A 17,824-nucleotide genomic window follows, 5' to 3' on the forward strand; every position below is an offset into this window, starting at 1 on the left:
TTTACAGAGCTTAATAAATGCTTAACAAATAGTTACAGCTTTAAAACAAAAATGATTTGCTGGGCCGTTAATGGTGTCACTCTAAAGCAACAAAGGTATAGGGCTGCCTTCCTCTTATTTATTTGGGAAAATTATTTGGTGTTAGATACTAAGGCCTAATTAAGTACCTAGAAAAACTATTTATTGGGAGTCATTGATCTTATAACTCAGGTTATGGCTGTAAGCATAGATTAAGTGATCTTTTATTATATATTTTAAGCAATTTAACCAAATTTGTGGTTGGAATCATTTGTGTGTTTTTTTTTAAACTGTCACTGACTTAAAAGTAGGGACAGAACAAAAATGAAGTAGGCGCCTCAATCAAAGCTCTGTAGACCACTAAGGGGAAGACAGGACCATCCAAATCATTTGAGGAATTAACAGAAAGCAGTGATTACACAGCAATAATTACAGCAAATAAAGATTGTTTTAAGGCAGACAAGGGCTAAGATTTCCTTAGCAGTTAATAATGACATGCACTGAATTTAAAATCTATTTTATTACAGAGATCAGTTTCTAACTAATGGAAATGTATCATCTGTTCCTTAACTGTAAATATTAAATTCCTTTGAAACTGGAATCTGCAGGCACAGATATTCTTTAATCAATATTGTATCATCTAAAGTAGAAGCCATGCTGAGGAAGATGGAACTTTTGATCTTAATACCAGTGTCTATACAAAATGGTACAGAGGAACAGTCACTTTCATAATAGGAATTTCCTTGTGAAAACTCATTCTTTACCCATAGTTCACAAAGGGCTGGTATGATCAGTTCTGGGGTTTTATAACTTGGACAACAAAGATCGCCAGTGCGTTATTCTACTCTGATCACAAACATCTGTCAGTACCTCATTTCAGTCCAAGAAAACAGGCAACTTGGAGATCTTGGTAGTAACCATGCTCATGTCACCTGTACCCATCTAACCTGCTAGCATGTCCTTTAGACAGCAGCCTGTCTGAGGGTCCTTCAGGAGCACATTTACAACATCATAAAATTTGTGTTCGTATGCCAGCTTGTAATACAAGTAGACATCTTCACAATACGTGAGTAACTTCTTCAAGTTTTTCACAACCGTGTCAGTAGGCTGATGTTGTTTGTATCTAGACAAACCAGAACGTACAGGTTAAGAAACTTATCTTGAGTGAGGGCTGTCAGCTCTGACACGACTTACCTACAAGGAAGGTGCTAGATAGAAGAGAGTCTGGGACTTATAAGACTAGCACTAGGGGGGTGCCTGATGAACACTGAAATTAATCATTAAAAATGAGGATCGTAATGCTCACCTTAATTAGAGTAAGTTCAGTACTCCAGAGGGGGACCTCTGATGTTTATAGTTTTTGGCATCTCGGGCAAGCTGAGTAGCTATCCTCCCATTTTAAGTACAGAGCACCATAAGCAAACTGTTCTTCTCAGTCATCTGTTTGCATAAATTTGTTCAAAGACCTCTTCCTTCTGGGGGGATTCTTGGCATCTTACGCAGAGGGGTAGCTATAGGCATGTTGTACTTAGCCATAAAATTTTTAATCATGCCTTATCTAAAGCAGAGGCATTTGAATACTTACTTTTTTGAAATCTCTTCAAATATACTGGATCTTAATAACCTTTGCTGCTTAAATTCTTCCAAGTAATTGAAGTCTCCTTTAAGAATCACTTGTTGGTATAGAACTTCGGCCCAATCAGGAACAAAGTCATAGGCCTCAGCCACAATAGAAGCCTTAAAAGGATGGAGGGAAGGACACCATTAGAGCCTATCTGATGTAAAGTTGTTCTAGAAGACAGTGCTGTGTACTCAGTGAATGTGATCGTTACCACTCATGTTAAAAGGCTCCATGTATCAGAACTGATGTTAGTTGAACATTACCCTCCCTTCCCTTAAACACTTTTAAGTGTTTTTAATCGTCCTCACAATGGATTAATAAAACTGAGAAAGAATATTTTTCCCACTAACTCAACTGTGTAAGGAACTGTGAAAGGGCTGATTCCCTGATAACCATCCCTCATTAAAGAGCCAGAACCAGGCTCCCAGAAGCGCTGCTTCCCTATGCTAACCAGGTGCACCATTCTGTAAAGCGCTGGGGCTGACATGCTCCCAGGACCAATAGCAGAGATGTTCCTCTGAACCTTGAACTGTCGAAGGAGCAAAGGTATCTGCTGGCTGAACGGTATCTCTCACCATTCTCCAACCTTTGTCCAAACAACATACTAGTAAGAAATACTACCATAGAAAGGTAATTGGGTGTGTCAGACAGCTAAGGAGAACTGAACTGTCCTGGGTCTGTCACTAGCCCTGAGACCTCAGGCAAGCCTCTCAAGCTCAGGGTCCCATGAGAGGAAGAGCAGGAGAGGATGCTGGCGATGTGGGCTAGATTGTTCTTCCCTGCTCACCTGGTAGAAGCGGGGTAGGGCCGTGATGCAGTCCATCAGCCTGGGCCGGCTCAGGTTGATGAGCATTGTGTTTTGGCCAGTGTTCAGAAAGTGAATCTGCAGTGTTAGCAACTTGGTGAGCTGGTGACAGTGCAGGGCCTGTCGCACGCAGGAGTCCTGAGGGACAGATATGGAGGTAGGCACAGGTAGACTTGCTATCATCTCCCCTGTGAACCCTCCAGCAATTGAACTTCACCCCTTCTGCCCCCAGTTGGTCCATTACTTCCTCCCCATTCACTTGGGAAAGCCCAGGGGCAAAATAATTCCTACTGCAGACACTAAGCCCCAAAGCCAGTCTGGAATAAGACCCCGTGGTCACCTTGGCATAGCTCTCTGCTGCGTCCAGCATCAGAGTCAGGGCCTTGAGCAGCAGCTGCTTCAGTTGGTGCCCGTCCTTGAGGCTGTCCTCTGCAGGGGAGTAAAGGAAACGGGGGGATCTGACTCCCAAGGCTGGTCCCTCTCCACCCCAATCGGTGTGATCCTGGGCTGGACTAGATAGCCCAGCTGTTGTTTACAGGGAGGCAGATATGTCCCACTCAGGTAAAGGGCAGTAAGCCAGAAATGCACACACTGGGATAGTATTCAGTGCTCCATCTAGTTCATTTCTCTCTCAAACAAGGCAGGCTTAGTATCAATATACTCATTGGTTCCTGAAGGTGCACAGGCTACAAGAGGGAAATGTCTTCCACGTCCTCTTCCTTCTGTCCGCCCAGCCAGGGCCCCACTGAGTGGCTCTTAGAAGCTGAGGTGGGTCAGTCTCATGCATGGGCTCTGGAGACCCCTTCCCTGGCCAGCAGCAGGGCCCTGCTCACCCCAGGGCTGAGACTCAATCAGCTTCAGCTGGATGCGGGCAGCGGCCTCATGGTTCTCCCCAATCTCTCGGCACATGCTGAAGCACAGCGCGATCATGTTGTGCTTCTCACTGTCCCCGGGACGGCAGCGTTTGATGTAGTCAAGCAGGGCCGTCTTCAAGGTGCCACTCTGCGCAGAAAAAAGGGACACCAAGGTCTCAACCAGGGACTACGAGGCAGGCAGGACTGGCTGAGTCCCTGGTTCTGAAAGCTCCTTAAAACCTCCTAAGAAAAAGGAAAAGACAAGCAAAAAGGAATATAAAAGTTTCTGCTATCCTGAGTATAAGGGAACAGGCACATACTCTGCTGGTGTGAACGGTAAAACCTGCCTTAAAAATGCACACATGCGTTATTCTAACAATTCCCTTTCTAGGAAATCTATCCCTAAAGAAATAGAAATCTGTCCCTAAAGAAATAAGCAAAGAAATGTGCTAAGATTAAGGGCTAAGAAAATGCCGTGTAGCCATTAAAACTGATGTTGATTTGGGAAATATTCATGGCATGCTTATTAAGTGAGAAAAGTTTATATTTGGACAGCATAAGTTTGGTTAAAAATATTAACTGTATATACACACACACACATACAACGTTTGTGGATATGTGTGCAAAGAAAAGGCATATACCGAATTGTTAGCAGTGGCTGTTTCCTGATGGTAGATACACACAGAGGGTTTTCTCTTTCTGTGTTGTTCTGTTTCCCAAGTGTCTTAACATTGAATATGCATTACTTTTGTAATCAGGAAAAAAGTTATTAAAATAATATTTAAATACAGAAACAATGCCTCAGAAACAATTTAAATACCCTCTGGAGGACCTGCAGGCGGCCAGGACTTGCTCCTCTCCTGACGACTGCACTGGCCAGGCCTGAAATGAGCCCCAGCAGTAAGGGTTTTTTCTGCTTTGTCTTTTTTTTTAATCCTGCTTGGCTGGGCCCAAGTTCCCAGAAGCCAAAAGTGTACCATGGTTTTTAAATCTTGAGAGGTGAATGGGCTGAAGCAATGAATCAGCCAAATGAATGACTTGGAAACAGGCTTTGTGAGTGATGTGTTGGTGCCACATGTTGACAGACAAGCGCTCAGAGCCCAGTGATCTGGCAGATGAGGCTTTTGCTTCCAAGTCTCCCTTCTGCTCGTCGTCATAAATAGCTCCACAGCTTTCCAGGCCCAGGCCTTGGCTTTCACTTCCTAATAGCTCTCAGCAACACACTTTTTCATGGTCCTCTGAAAATTGTCCATTCTAATAGCTCTCAGTCACGGCCTTCTGAGCTGGCCAACCCATGTCCGCGTGGCTGGAAGGAAAGGACCTTGCACCCGGCAGGGCAGGCATTAGGCCTGGAGGCGGCTAACAGTTGAGGGTGGAGGTACAGGAACTTACTTTCTTCCCTATTTAGCATATGTCAGCATAATCGCTACTTGGTCTGAACTGGATCCTTCAGCTATTGGTTAAAGGTCCTTAATTCCCTCCCTCATATCCCAGGCCCCCCCTGACTGGGAGTATTCCTGAGAAAGTCTGAGACTCCTGAATATCAACAATACATGTCATCTTAGAGCTCAAAATACTGTACACCTACCGGGTCCAACTTCTTCCTCATCAGCACTTCGAAGTAGTGCTTTTTATGCAGCAAATCAAATATGTATGTCATCTCATTATACCTTCCAATGCCAGTGAGGAGACGCACCTGGAACGGCAGAGTGCAGCCTGCGTCAGCACCTGGAATCCTGTGAGCCAGACCACTCCCCTGAAGGCTGCTCTCAGATACCAAGCTCCGGGGAGAAGGGCTGATGGCCGGGCTTCCACGCTCAGCCCCCCCTCCCATGTACCCAACAAGGGGACACCTTGGGGATTCAGAAATTCTAGTCCTTGGGCTGCTCCCTCCTCTTGTCTCCAAGCTTGACTATTGAGTGCTGAAGTGCCACCCTCCTGGGCAGGCACGCTTGCCGTCTCACCACTCCTTACTGCAGTGCCCAGGGGCTTGCTCAGCCACTTCGGTCAGTTCAGTCTCAAGCCCAGAGCATTTGGGGGAGGCACAGAAGGCTTGACTTGTCAGCTCATCTCAATTCAGAGATAAGAGGTAGGTCTGAACCTATGTTGGGGGATATACAGCTGTCTTAGCCCTCTAGAAAAGCTAACTGTTCTGGCAATAGGGTATGACAGCCCTGAGCGTGGCAGAGATCCTCTGGGCTTCTCTGGAGCAACCTGATTCTGACAGAAATCATAACCTGGGCGGCGTTGAGCTGTCCAGCCAGCTACCATGCAGGTGGTGGTGTCCAGATGGGCAAACTGCCTACAACAACATCAGCCCTGAACTGCTCCCCCGCCTATCTGCTCTCAAAGGTTTCCTCAGGATGGAAAGTGGGGGTGAGGGGGTTACTTACCACCAGCCCATATTCCTCACTGGGGGCCAGGTGGTTGTCTGTGAGCAGCCGGGCGGCCTGCAGGACTCGTATGATGCCCTCCATGTGGCACGTCAGAGTGAAGCAGTGATGGGCCAGGATCAGCAGCTCTGTGGCTGGTTAAGCGGGGCACTGGTGAGACAGGACTGTGACCCCTGACCACCCACTGTCTGAGCCTGGCAGGAGGGTGAAGGGGCCTGGGACACATGGGCCTGTCTGGAGAGGCCCTCTTAGCGGTCCTCTGACCCCTGACCTCACCAGCTCCAGCTCTGGGACAGCTCCCTAACTGCCTAAATTCTTCTCTCAGTGACAGCATAATCTCTTTTCAAAGACAGTCCTGTAGTGAGTGACCAGAGAGTGACCTTTTGAGACCCTACAAATGAAAACAAGGAACCCCTGCTTTCTAAAGCTGGAGAAACTGCAGACAAACGGATGGAGCACCTGCCAACACAACTCCAAAGAGCCTAATCAAGTGCCATGTGTCCTTTACTTTTCTGATGGCTTTCTAGATTAATAAAGATTTGACTACATACAAATTTAAAACTATTACACACAATCACTGTAAGCACAATTAAAAGGCAAACTGGGGAAAATATCTGCAATGTTGAAGACAGAAAAAGGATTCCCAGCCTTACTACACGCTGTGTGCTCTGGGCCTTGGCGCCTGCAGAGCCCTCCTTAAACCTACCGACTACTGAGCAGCCTCAACTAATCCTTCAGGCGTTGGTTTGGACACTTCCTCCAAGAACCTTCCTGACCCCGTCAGTCTGGCTCTTCCTGTGTATCACACCCTAGTCTGTGGGTTCCAGGAACTGCTTAACTTGGTCACCATATCCCTGGTTTTTACTAGGGTACCTGGGATACAGGTGGTACTCAGTAAATGTTATATTGTTGAACTGGACTGAGAAGAGATACAGAAGGCTATTTTAAAAATACTGTTTATCCTTTTATTATTTTATTTGTTCACTAAACATCAGTAAAATGCCTTCCTTGGATCTATCAAATTTGCAAAGTGAAATTGGTTCCAGGAAACATTACTCACACTGCTTACGTGGAAATGAGAAGAGCATTTTTTTTTTTCTGGAGTAAAATGCCTCTCTCTCTCTCTGGCTTTAAAAATGGGCATACTCTTTTGAGTCAGGAATTTATCTTAGGAAAATAATCATGGATGTGCACATAGATTTGCCTATAAGGATGTTTGTTACAGTGTTTTAAAACAGCAGAAAATTGAAAGCAATCTAAAAATTGTTCACAGTAGGGTGAACAATTTTTAATTATAATATGTATAAGAGAAATAATGTGTTACCATTAAAAATGACATAGAATATTCAATGTCATGGAAAAATGTTAAAGACAGCATATTCATAAAGTAATTATAAACAATATGCACAGTACAATGCCATTTTTGAAAAATGAAAACCTACAGATTTGCGTAGAAAAGGATCAGCGGGACATACTACTGAAGGCCCACTGGGAACTAGACATTGTGGAAAGGGAGCGAGCGGGCTTTTAAATCACACAGAGTGGGTTCAAATACCAACTTTGCTATATAACAGCTATAAATTAACTGCTCTAAGCTTCAGTTTCCTTCTAAAATGGGGGAAATAACATTCCACTTTGCAGGGTAATGTAAGAGTAAAATAAGAAAAATATGCCAAATGTTAAAGGTTTACCTTTTCGTGTGATTTTAAATTTTGGGCTACTTTTCCGTATACATTTTCTAAATTTTCATCAATGAACTTAAGGCTTTGTACCAAGAATTTACTAACTGCTGGAGCGGTACGGAGCCAGAGCAGGAACATGGACCAGAGCTGAGTTTTGGAAAGACTAAGTCTGGAAGACTTCTGGAAAACCAGCTTGGGCCCAAAACGTAAGAAAATGGCCAAGAACTTACTGCAAGACAATTCCCCGTGGGGAACGGAGGAAATCTTATCCAACAACTTCATGCCTACCAATGTGCGGTCTTGACACAAAGTGGTCAGCTGAAGAAATGTCTGGCTTTCCTCTGCTGGGGTGAACATCTGCTTATGTCCTGTAGAGAAAGATTTGGAGAAAGGCACTGATTTCACCTTGAGCGAGCTAAGAGAAAGAGAAGAGCCCCGTGCCAGGAGCCGCCGTCTGCCTCGGCCTGGGCACCAGATGGTGCTGCAGGGGTTCCCGATGCAGCTCGCCTCTGTTGAGCCCAAATACCTTGGCCTACTGGTCCTCATACAGGACAGGAGTTCATGAGCTCAGAGAAAGGCACAGCCACTCTAAGCATAATCATAAAACAAAAAACAATAAATGCAATGTGTTCTCCTTTTACAAGGGCAACCTGGCAGCCTGAGGGCAGCATGCAGGATGCATAGGAGCACATCATCCAAAGCCATAACAGTGGGAATTATGACCGTGGTTTGAAAGGCTGGGGGAGCCTGGCGGGCAGGGTACCTGCTCCCTCTGATGGGGACAGCAGCTCCCGGGTCACCTCTTCAGCCACAAGCTCAGCCACCGTATCTGGGTCAAGGCCCTGGGTGCTGATGAAGGCTTGGGCTCGCTTACATCTGTCGGGCTGCTGAGAGGTCAAGATTGCTCGGAGCACAGCCTCACCATCCTGGGCAGCGACGTGTGTGTAGGAACAGCCCAGCTCCTGAGAGGAAGTCAAAGGCAGTCAGAGCTATTGCTGGGAGCCAGGAAAAAGCCAGCCTTTCTGAATTCTGACGTGGACACACTCCATCCGTTTCTGAGCTTGAGGGTCCCTCACCCGGGCAGGAACCTTCGAGGAAGCAAGCACTGTATTCTAGCCCTTCCTATTGCTTCGCCAGTGAGCCAAATCCCAGCAAGAGGAAGGCTGTCTACAGACAGCATCTGGAGACTTAGCTCGTGTTGAACCCTGAGCTTTGCAAATGTTATGAAACGTGAGAAAGTTGAGTAGAAGTGAAGAGCCCCTTCCTGTTGTTCCCATGGCAGCAGCAAAACCCTCAATTTCCAAAGAAGTCTCTGAGCCTTATCCAGGGCAAAGAGCTTTAGTGATTGGCTTTATTCTCTTGTGCTCTTGCACTTCACCTAGAGTTTACTGTTCTCCTTCAATCAGCACAAAGCCACAAGCAATTCCTGGCTGCTCTGGCTCCTGTCTTTAGGGTCATTTTCCATTTTATTTTATTTTAAAACTTATTTTGGGCTCTTTCCCATATGGAAAGCGCCAAACAAACCTGAAACAAAACCTAAGATATTACAACTAGAATGGACCCTGGTGGTCAAATCATTTATAGATCAAGAACCAAGAGCCCAGAGAAGTGAAATGTCTGGCTGAGCTGCTACCAGGACTCAAAGCACCCTGGCACCTGGCCTGGCGTCCTCGCCACTATTCCCCAGGGACGGACTGACGGGCCACATCCTGATAAGAGCTGCACTCCCAGGCCATAGTTACCATCTAACGGGCTGACCTGGCAAGGTCCAAAATTTACCTCCAGCTCCCCACTTTCCTCCTCCTCAGAGGAAGCTCCCCGTGGAGCCCCACCCTTTGGCACCTACCTTGGAAAGTTCATACAGACAGAGGACCTGCCGGCAGTAGTTCTTCCCATGGAGGCATCTGCTTGTCAGAGTTCCCAGATTGCTCACCACTTCATCAATAGGGGGCAGCATCACAAATGACTGACTGTCCAAACTTGAAGCTAGAAGCAAACACAGGTCTGAGGGGGCTTTAAACTGGCACGTTAAGGCCTCTCCCCAACCCGCTATGACCCGACCTCTGCCCACAGCTTCCTGCACTGCACCCCCATGGCTCCCCCTGGGTCTGGGACCACTTCTGACATGGCCCACACCCCACGTAAACTTCTCTCATCACCTTCTTCCAGGAAATCACAGGTGGAAATACTTCAAAGGCCTCTTAAGGCAACAAAAACTCAAAGCCACTGAATGAACACTAGGGGTCATCACCAAAATTGACCGCTACACTCTACTCCACACACCCCGCCCTGGTATTAAAGAAGTCGCCAGGTCTGGCTGACTGTATCTCCAAACACCTCTCCAATCACTGCCTCAGTACCAGCCTTCATCGGCCTGCATCTAACAAGCTGTTACTGTCTCCTGCTGCCAGCCGCCCCTCGCCCCATACTCATCAGGATCTTTCTAAAATGCAAATCACAAAAACCAAGGGTCATCTGGATAGATGCCTCAAAGGCATAATAAAATTAAAATCCACTCCTGACTATATACATATATATATATGTATGTATATATAAAGCTCTTAACCTGAAATAGAAGAAAACTTTAATTGATAAAGGGTTTCTATCAGGGAAAAAAAAAGTAGAATATTTACACAACACTTTCTAATAGCAAAAACAAAATTGAAACATTTAAATGTGTATCAATAACGCATTAGTAAATAAATCATACTACATATAGAATATTGTGTGGCCATTAAAAATAATGCAGTCTCTATGTGTACAGACAGAAAAAAAGTGTTGTAGAACAATACGATTTCATTTTTGTAAAAAATAAATGTGTGTGTACACATGCAGGAGCCCACATGTAGAAAATATCAAGTGAGTAAAAGATGGTATTCTGGGGAATTTGGTGGGGGTGGTGCTGAATGGGTAAATGACTTCACTTTTTACTTTATGCACTTCTGTATTGTGTTATTTGTTACACTAAACATGCAATACTTTTGCATTTAAGATATTATGCATTAAAAATACACTTTAAAGAAAACAAAAGTAAAAAGCAACTCAACCCATGTTCTTCTCCTGCTTAAAATCCTGCACTGGGGATTCTAGCTCTAGATAAGGTGGGGTAAGCTCACCCCACCTGCCTCTCCCACTGAAATCAACAGAAAACTCAGACACAGTACATGCAGCACTGTATGAGGACTCTGAAAAGGAATCAGTGGCAGGTGGATGGAAGATGACCAGAACCACCATTTTCCCCCTCTAGTAACCTTTAGCCTGAATGCAGTACCACCTGAAACCCAGAACTGAGCACTTAGGCTCGCAGAGAGCACGCACCCCATGAGAAGCCCTCTACTGTGGGCTCAAGGAGTGGAAAAGGGAATGCCTAATGCTCATTCTCTCTCATGTCAACTCCTAAGCAACCCCTTGGCTGTGGTGGTAGAGGCCGCAGCAGCAGCTGGCAAGAGCCAAAACTCAGAGAGGAACGTTTTTCTTAGATTAGAGGGGCTCTGGTCCCAAGAGGGTGGAGTGAACCCTTTCCTTTTTGCATTATCCTCCTGTCAGTTGGCCCTGGATGCAGGCAGGGAAGGGCATGACAGCATGGGGTAACTAAACCTCCAGCTTTGGGCCAGAGGAATGAAAAGGGAAGCTTCAGGGAACCCAAAAGTACTTGGGAGAGAGATTCAGGAAAGCAATACAAAGGTGTTTATAAACGCTAGGGCTCCTGGGCTTTGCATGTATAGCTCTGCTCCTCATCAGCATATCAAAGATTCTGAGAACTAAATTAACAAATAAACCACCATCCATGTCACAGACTGACCACAGGATGGCACATACATGGGATGGATCTGAATAGTACCAGGAAGGATCTGAAAATTGAACTGACCCACAGCCTACAGAAAGTAGGTTAGAACTTGTAGCCGGAACCTACCAGGTCAATTGCCTGCTAAAAAAGCATCAACATTCTCCATAGGATTTAAATAAGACCCAGAGTTTCATAACATACTATTCAAACTGTCCAGGACGCAACGCAAAATTACTCAGCATACAAAAATACAGGAAAATCTCAACTCATATGAGAAAAGACAACAGATGACACTCAGCACTAAAGTGACACAAATGTTGAAATTATCTGATAACGCTTTACAGCAATAAGCAATTATGAATGCTCTTGAAACAAAAAAAGTCTCAGCAAAGAAATGGAAGGTATAAAGAATAAAATGGAAATTTTAGAACTAAAAAATAACTGAAATTTAAAAATCACAGAAATGAAAAATCTCAACAGAATGGAAATGCCAGAGAAAAGAATCAGTGAAACTGAAGATAAACAAACAGAAATTATCCAATATGAACAACAGAGAGAAAAAAAGATTGGAAAAAAAGTTGAACAAAGCCTCAGGGACTTGTGAGACACTAACAAAAGTTCTACGATTCATGCTATTGGAGTCCCAGAAGGAGAGGAGTAAGAGTGGTGCTGAAAAAATATTTGAAAAAAATAATGTCTGAAAACAACTTAAATTTGGTGGAACACACAAACCTACTTGTTCAAGAAGTTCACTGAACCCCAAATAGGATAAACCCAGGAAACACATGCCTCATCACATTGGAAGCTAACTGCTGAAGACTAAAGACAGAAAAAATACTTGGAAGCAACCAGAGAAAAATGCATTATCTACTGGGGGTAAAATGATTCAAATTACTGCAGATTATTCATCAGCTACCATGGAGGTCAAAAGGAAGTGGAACAATATTTTTAACTGCTGAAAGAAAATAGTGAATTTTCTATATCCAAAAATCATCCTTCAGAAATGAAAGTGAAATAGAGACATTCTTAGATGAAGAAAAACTAATGAAGAAAAACTAAGAGAATCTGTTGGTAGCAGAAAACTCTAAAATAATTACTAAGGAAAGTCCTTCAGACAGAAGGAAAAAGAAACCAGAAGGAAACTCGAAATGTCAGGAATGAGGGAAGGGCAGTAAAAGTTGTAACTATCTGAGTAAATATAATAAATTATTTTCCTCTTGAGTTTTAAAAATATATTTTTTGTGCAACGATATGGATGGACCTAGAGAACCTTATGCTAAGTGAAATAAGTCAGTTGGAGAAAGACAAATACCATATGATCTCACTTATCTGTGGAATCTAAAGAACTGAATAAATGAGCAAAGTAAATAGAAATAGTCTCAGAGATATAAAGGAAAAACTGATGGTTGCTAAAAGGGGATGAGGGAGAAGGGGAAGGGATTAGACAGCATAAATTGGTAACTACAATATTGCCACGGGGATATGAAAGACAGTTTGGGGAATTAATCAATAATGCTGTAAAGATTTTATAGGGTGTCAGACGGGCACATATCTTATTAGAAAGACCACTTCATGATGGAGTAGATGCTTGACCACTGCACTGTACACCTGAAACTGAAGCTGAATAATATTGTATGTGAACTATAATTTAATATATATATAGTCACAGGATATGGAGTACAACATAGGGAATTGAGACAATGGAATTGTAATATATACAATGTCAGAGGGGCAGCAGATTGGGGGAAAGGGGTTATCACTTTGTGACAGGTGAAATGTCTATTACATTGTTTTACATACACCTGAAACTAATAAAGAAAAAGAAAAAAATACATTTCTTTTTTTGGTTGAAAGCAAAGATTAGCATTGTTTGATGGGGTTTCCAATGTATGTAGATACAATGCAATAAAACAACTTGGATATAAAGGGAGAGAAGTAAAGTGATCTCTATATGGTAAGGGTTCTGCATTCCAGTTGAGGTGGTAAAATATTGACTTTGATTAGACTGAAAAGTTAATAAGGTATAATATAATTCCTAAAGCAAACAACTGAAAAGAACTATACAAAGATATGTTGTCAAAGTCACAATAAACTAAAATGGAAGAGTAAAAAATGTTCAAATAACCTAACAGGCAGGAAAAAAAGTTTCCTCAAAACCCACAAACTACCAAAATTCACGCAAGATGAAAAAGATAACCTGAAGAGTTATACAAGTATGAAGGACATTAAATTCATATTTAAAAATATTCCAAAAAGAAATCTTCAGGTTCAAATAGTTTTGCTGGTAAGTTCTACTAAACATTTAAAGAAATAATACCAATTCCACATAATGTTTTCCAGAAAAACAGAAGTGGAGGGAGTACTTTCCAACTCATGAAACCAGCATTATCCTGATACAAAAATGAGACAAAGACAATACAAAACAATACAGATTAATATTCCTCATGAACATAAATGCAAAAAATTCTCATTGATTCCAGTTAATATATCAATACAGAATAACACACCATGACCAAGTGGGCTTTATCCTGGGACTACAAAGCTGGATCAATATTAAAAAAGCAATTAGTGTAATCCAACATATTAACAGTGTAAAGAAGAAAAAAAAACACATGATCATATCAATGGATACAGAAAAAACATGACAAAATTCAACAATAACTTATGACAAAAACTCTCAGCAAACTATGAATAGAAGGAAATACCCTCAAAATAACAAAGCATATCTTCAAAACATGAATATCATACCTAACGGTAAAAGATTGAATGCTTTTTCCCTAAGATAAGTAACAAGGTATGGATGTCCACTCTGACCATTTATATCCAACATCATACTGGAAGTCCTAGCCAGTGCAATAAAGCAAGAAAAAGAACAGAAGGCATACAAAAGGCAAACAAAAGACTGGAAAGGTGGAAATAGCACTCTCTACTTATATACATGATTGTCTCTGTGGAAAATCCCAAGGAATCTACAAGTAAACTCCTAAGATAATCGAGTTTAGCAAGGTCACAGGATACAAGGTTAACATAAAAATCAACCATATTTCTATATACTAATGTACAATTGGAAACATGATTATTTGTATAGAATAAATTTCAATGAACTCATTATAAGTCAGATAGGATTCCCTCTAATTTTGATACACTGCTAGTTAAAAGACATAGGTGTTTCTCCTTCACTGACTAGTTAATTACCTAGTTTATGGATTGCCTGGAAAAGAGTTCCTCTTAACTTAGTGTAACTATAAATATATCAAAAGGGACCTTTTTCTTCCTGGAGACAGTGCCAAAACTCAGGGAGTTTGATCTCCTTTACTTACTGCTTGGGACTTTCCTTAGAGGAAGGCGAGGTTCTTCTTCCTCCAGCAGCTCAGCACTTTGTAGGAGAGCGTGGATCTCTGGATGCAGGTCATTCACACTAGCTTCCCCTGAAGCCAGTGCTCTGCAGTGCAACACCAAGGCAACATCTTGGTTGTAGAAATGAAAATATCGGCATACTCTACTCGCTTCGTGCACACAGCCATCATCCAATAGGCGCCCAATCAAAAAGTTTAGTGACTCCTGCTCCTTCCAATCCAGTCTGTTCTTACAAGTCTCTTTGGATGGAAGGCCATTAAGTTCTAAGTATTTTGATGTGTTCAGAGCAGCCAACTTGGAAAATGAAAACTCACTGGCTAAGCTATCAAAGGAAAGTTCACCACTAGTTGAGATCTGCTGAGAAAACCTGGGCACTGTTTCCTCCTGGTTTCCTCTGAGGCTGTGCTGGACGATACGGCAGAGCCAGATCTGCTTCTCCAGCTCCTCCAGCTTCTCTACAGGCACCGGGTCCTCCTGAGCAAGCCAGTGCCCTGCCAGGGTGAGCAGCAGACGGCGCTCCTCAATGCTGCTCTGTCCTGCCTCAGTTGGGTACTCACATGCCACGAGGGCCTGGGCTGAGAAAAAGGAAGTAGCTGCTTTGCTTGAAATGGAATTTTTCTTAAAATTCTCATGGCATTTTTTCCAGAAGTCAATTCTTGCTTGTTTCAGGGACCACTGGTCAATGTGTTTTAAAGTCTGCATTTCCTGTGTTATCTGTGAAATTTAACAAAGTGAATCTTAGTCTTTCCTAGATAAAGAAGTATCATAAATGCTGCCATACTTTAAAACACCAAATCAAGTCAGAGAACATGGGACTTGGCTACAGATGATCCTGTGTAGTTTATCTGAAAAGTTAAGGTATGAAAAACAATTCTAAATTTATCAATTGAATAGAGTTCAAGGAGAAGCCACCTTATATTTAATTCTATTCAAAGGAAAATAGTTGCAGTATATCCTGTAAGCTAACATTACATTTAAAGCATATGTTCTTCAATAATGGGCCTCCTGGGCTCATCCTGTAGAAACAGGATGAAACTAATTGTATCAAAAGTATAAAAGCCTTATCTCCTATAAATTACATATCTCATTTGATTCTTTGTTTAATGCTGGTTCAAAAAGCAAAGATTTTTAAAATAACTTAAAAGACTTATGTTACCTCTTCAATAACCAAGTTGTCCACAGGTAACTCAGCTAATTCTGCTACCCTCCTGGCCAAAGCAAACTGTCCATTTGTCTCCAGTTTTTCCAAAATAGATCTACATTCATGCTGAAAATTCTCAAGGCTATAGCTGGTAATAATTACATGATTAATGGCTATGGATGTATCCTTCAAAATTTGGCTAAGGACACATAGCTTCTTTACATCTGGACCTGTGCCAAAGAGAAGAGGATATAAACATTTAATCAATAAAATGCCACGATGGCATTTCAAGAGTAACGAAATATCAGCAGAGAAATATGTTTAACATAATACTATGTTTAAAGGGGAAAAAAATCTATTTTTCTACTCTGGTTGACTAGCAGAGGAAGCCATAGGCAGCTCCTATGTAGTAAGAACTGTAAGAGCTTAGCCCATGGATCAATCTAGACATCTGGCTTTAAACACAGAGCAGAGGTTGGGTGCCTACTATGTAGTAGCAACTCAGTCAACCTGGGGAAGAGTTGGCCATTCAGGTTAGTCCCATCTCTTTCTGGATTTTCTATCCTACCTTGAACAAATCTGTTGTTATAATTGTTCACTCATTCATTCAATGCAGCCGCCATGTGAATTAAGACACAGAACTTGCAGGGCAGTTGACGCTGCAGCTGCCCAATAGCCAGAACTGTAATGCAGCCCATCGTGTTCAGAATGGCGTATCACTGGCTCCTCCAGAAACCGAGCTACTAGCCCAGTGAGACCCAGCTGAGCTCTTCCTGACGTCCCTGGGAAGTTCTTATCATCAGTAACATTAGGAATTCTCTGCCAGCAACTTATGTGGCTGAGATTGCTGCCACTCCCAAATAGTCTGTGCAGAGCCTACATGTACCCTACCATAAAAGGGGGGGAAACATTCTGTAGGAGCCTATTACCGATGTCACCTGCAGCTGTCATCTGATTTAGGTAGTTCCAGGGACAGTGAGACATCCTGCCCAATAAGCACCAGTGTAAGCATGCTGGGTTTCTTTGCTGGCATCAGATAAAACACAGGTTTTTAAAAAAACCTATTTCTTTTCCCTAAGCACATACATGGTATATACACACACAAATATTCTATAAAAATAGAAATAACTTAGTTATATGAATAAAAGCATTATAGTAATGTTAACAATGTAGACAATCCTTGCAATTTTTTAAGGATAGAATAACTCTGGAAGGAAAATAGGAAATTAATTTCTGAAAAAAATTAAGATTACTAAAGATCAATGAAGACACCTGCGTATATGTTAAAAGGAACTTCTATACACTACATTTAGGAAATACCCCCTTTTTCCAGTCATCAGCTCCATAGCCTACAGCACTGGCACTGAGGCAGCATTCTGTCAGTGTTCTGTGCAAATCTGCGTTCTCCAGTTGAACATCTGGGAGTTTAAATGTGATAAAATAATTGTAGGAGTGAAAATGTCTGAATCTAGTGTAAAAGAATAACATCATTCACTAAAAACTTGAAGTTATCAAACAAGTAGAAAAGAGGGTAAGGCAACATTGATTGCAATAAGCAACAAGCTTAGAAACTGCCGATGTCTGGAGACACCTGTAAAAATTAAGTGCAGTTTATCTCTGAAAACTTCAAAATGAATTAGGTATTTCTGAAACAAGTCTGTGACCCTGAGCAGTGAAGACACGTTAAGGTTACTTGTCAGAGAAAAGAATGACAGTGACAGGGTAATGGAGAGGCTAGCCAGGGGGGACATATGGCTATTTGACAATTGCTTAGCATGAATAGATAGTTCTATTATTTATGTTACATCCCGTTGTCCTAGGTTTTGATCGCTTTAAGCATGACTGAAGTTTTGTAAGTTCTTCAAACCCCATTACAGACTGTAAATGTAATGTTATATATCATATGCATTTTAATTTCCTGAATGTCCTTCTAAATATTTTTCAAGATTAAGAAAGCTAACTTCTTAACTGCAACTTAATTGTAAGGATTGTCTTACCATCACAGAAGAGATGCTCTATTCCAACAAACAGCTGTAAAAGCTTCCCCAGCTCATACTGGGTCCTACACTGCTGCAGCATAAGCCTCAAAAGAAAACACACCTGCTCCTTCAGCCATGGGACAGGGATGATAGTGTGGACCCCTGTGGTTGCTGTTTCAAGCTATGA

At 42.4% G+C, this 17,824-nt stretch overlaps 1 protein-coding gene across 2 annotated transcripts in view; it reads right to left on the bottom strand.

Annotated features, from left to right (window-relative positions):
- Positions 1 to 519: 519 nt before the first annotated feature.
- SPG11 (SPG11 vesicle trafficking associated, spatacsin) overlaps positions 520 to 17,824 on the bottom strand; it is a 76,753-nt gene continuing 59,448 nt past the window's right edge. Inside the window, exons 28-40 of one of the 2 annotated variants that reach the window (XM_019725312.3) lie at positions 17,656 to 17,818; positions 15,674 to 15,888; positions 14,481 to 15,231; positions 9,220 to 9,359; positions 8,137 to 8,335; positions 7,604 to 7,741; positions 5,692 to 5,825; positions 4,887 to 4,994; positions 3,278 to 3,446; positions 2,785 to 2,873; positions 2,427 to 2,582; positions 1,604 to 1,755; positions 520 to 1,141 (exon numbers count right to left, since the gene is read on the bottom strand). In XM_019725312.3, the coding sequence (XP_019580871.3) occupies positions 961 to 1,141; positions 1,604 to 1,755; positions 2,427 to 2,582; positions 2,785 to 2,873; positions 3,278 to 3,446; positions 4,887 to 4,994; positions 5,692 to 5,825; positions 7,604 to 7,741; positions 8,137 to 8,335; positions 9,220 to 9,359; positions 14,481 to 15,231; positions 15,674 to 15,888; positions 17,656 to 17,818 (2,595 nt within the window). In that variant the 3' untranslated portion in view covers positions 520 to 960. Of the gene's footprint in view, positions 1,142 to 1,603; positions 1,756 to 2,426; positions 2,583 to 2,784; positions 2,874 to 3,277; positions 3,447 to 4,886; positions 4,995 to 5,691; positions 5,826 to 7,603; positions 7,742 to 8,136; positions 8,336 to 9,219; positions 9,360 to 14,480; positions 15,232 to 15,673; positions 15,889 to 17,655; positions 17,819 to 17,824 lie in introns of those variants that run through there. The other variant, XR_012494767.2, reaches the window with a different exon arrangement.

This window comes from Rhinolophus sinicus, chromosome 3, assembly GCF_057876585.1.
Source record: "Rhinolophus sinicus isolate RSI-liver-muscle chromosome 3, RSI-T2T, whole genome shotgun sequence".
NCBI lineage: Eukaryota > Metazoa > Chordata > Mammalia > Chiroptera > Rhinolophidae > Rhinolophus > Rhinolophus sinicus.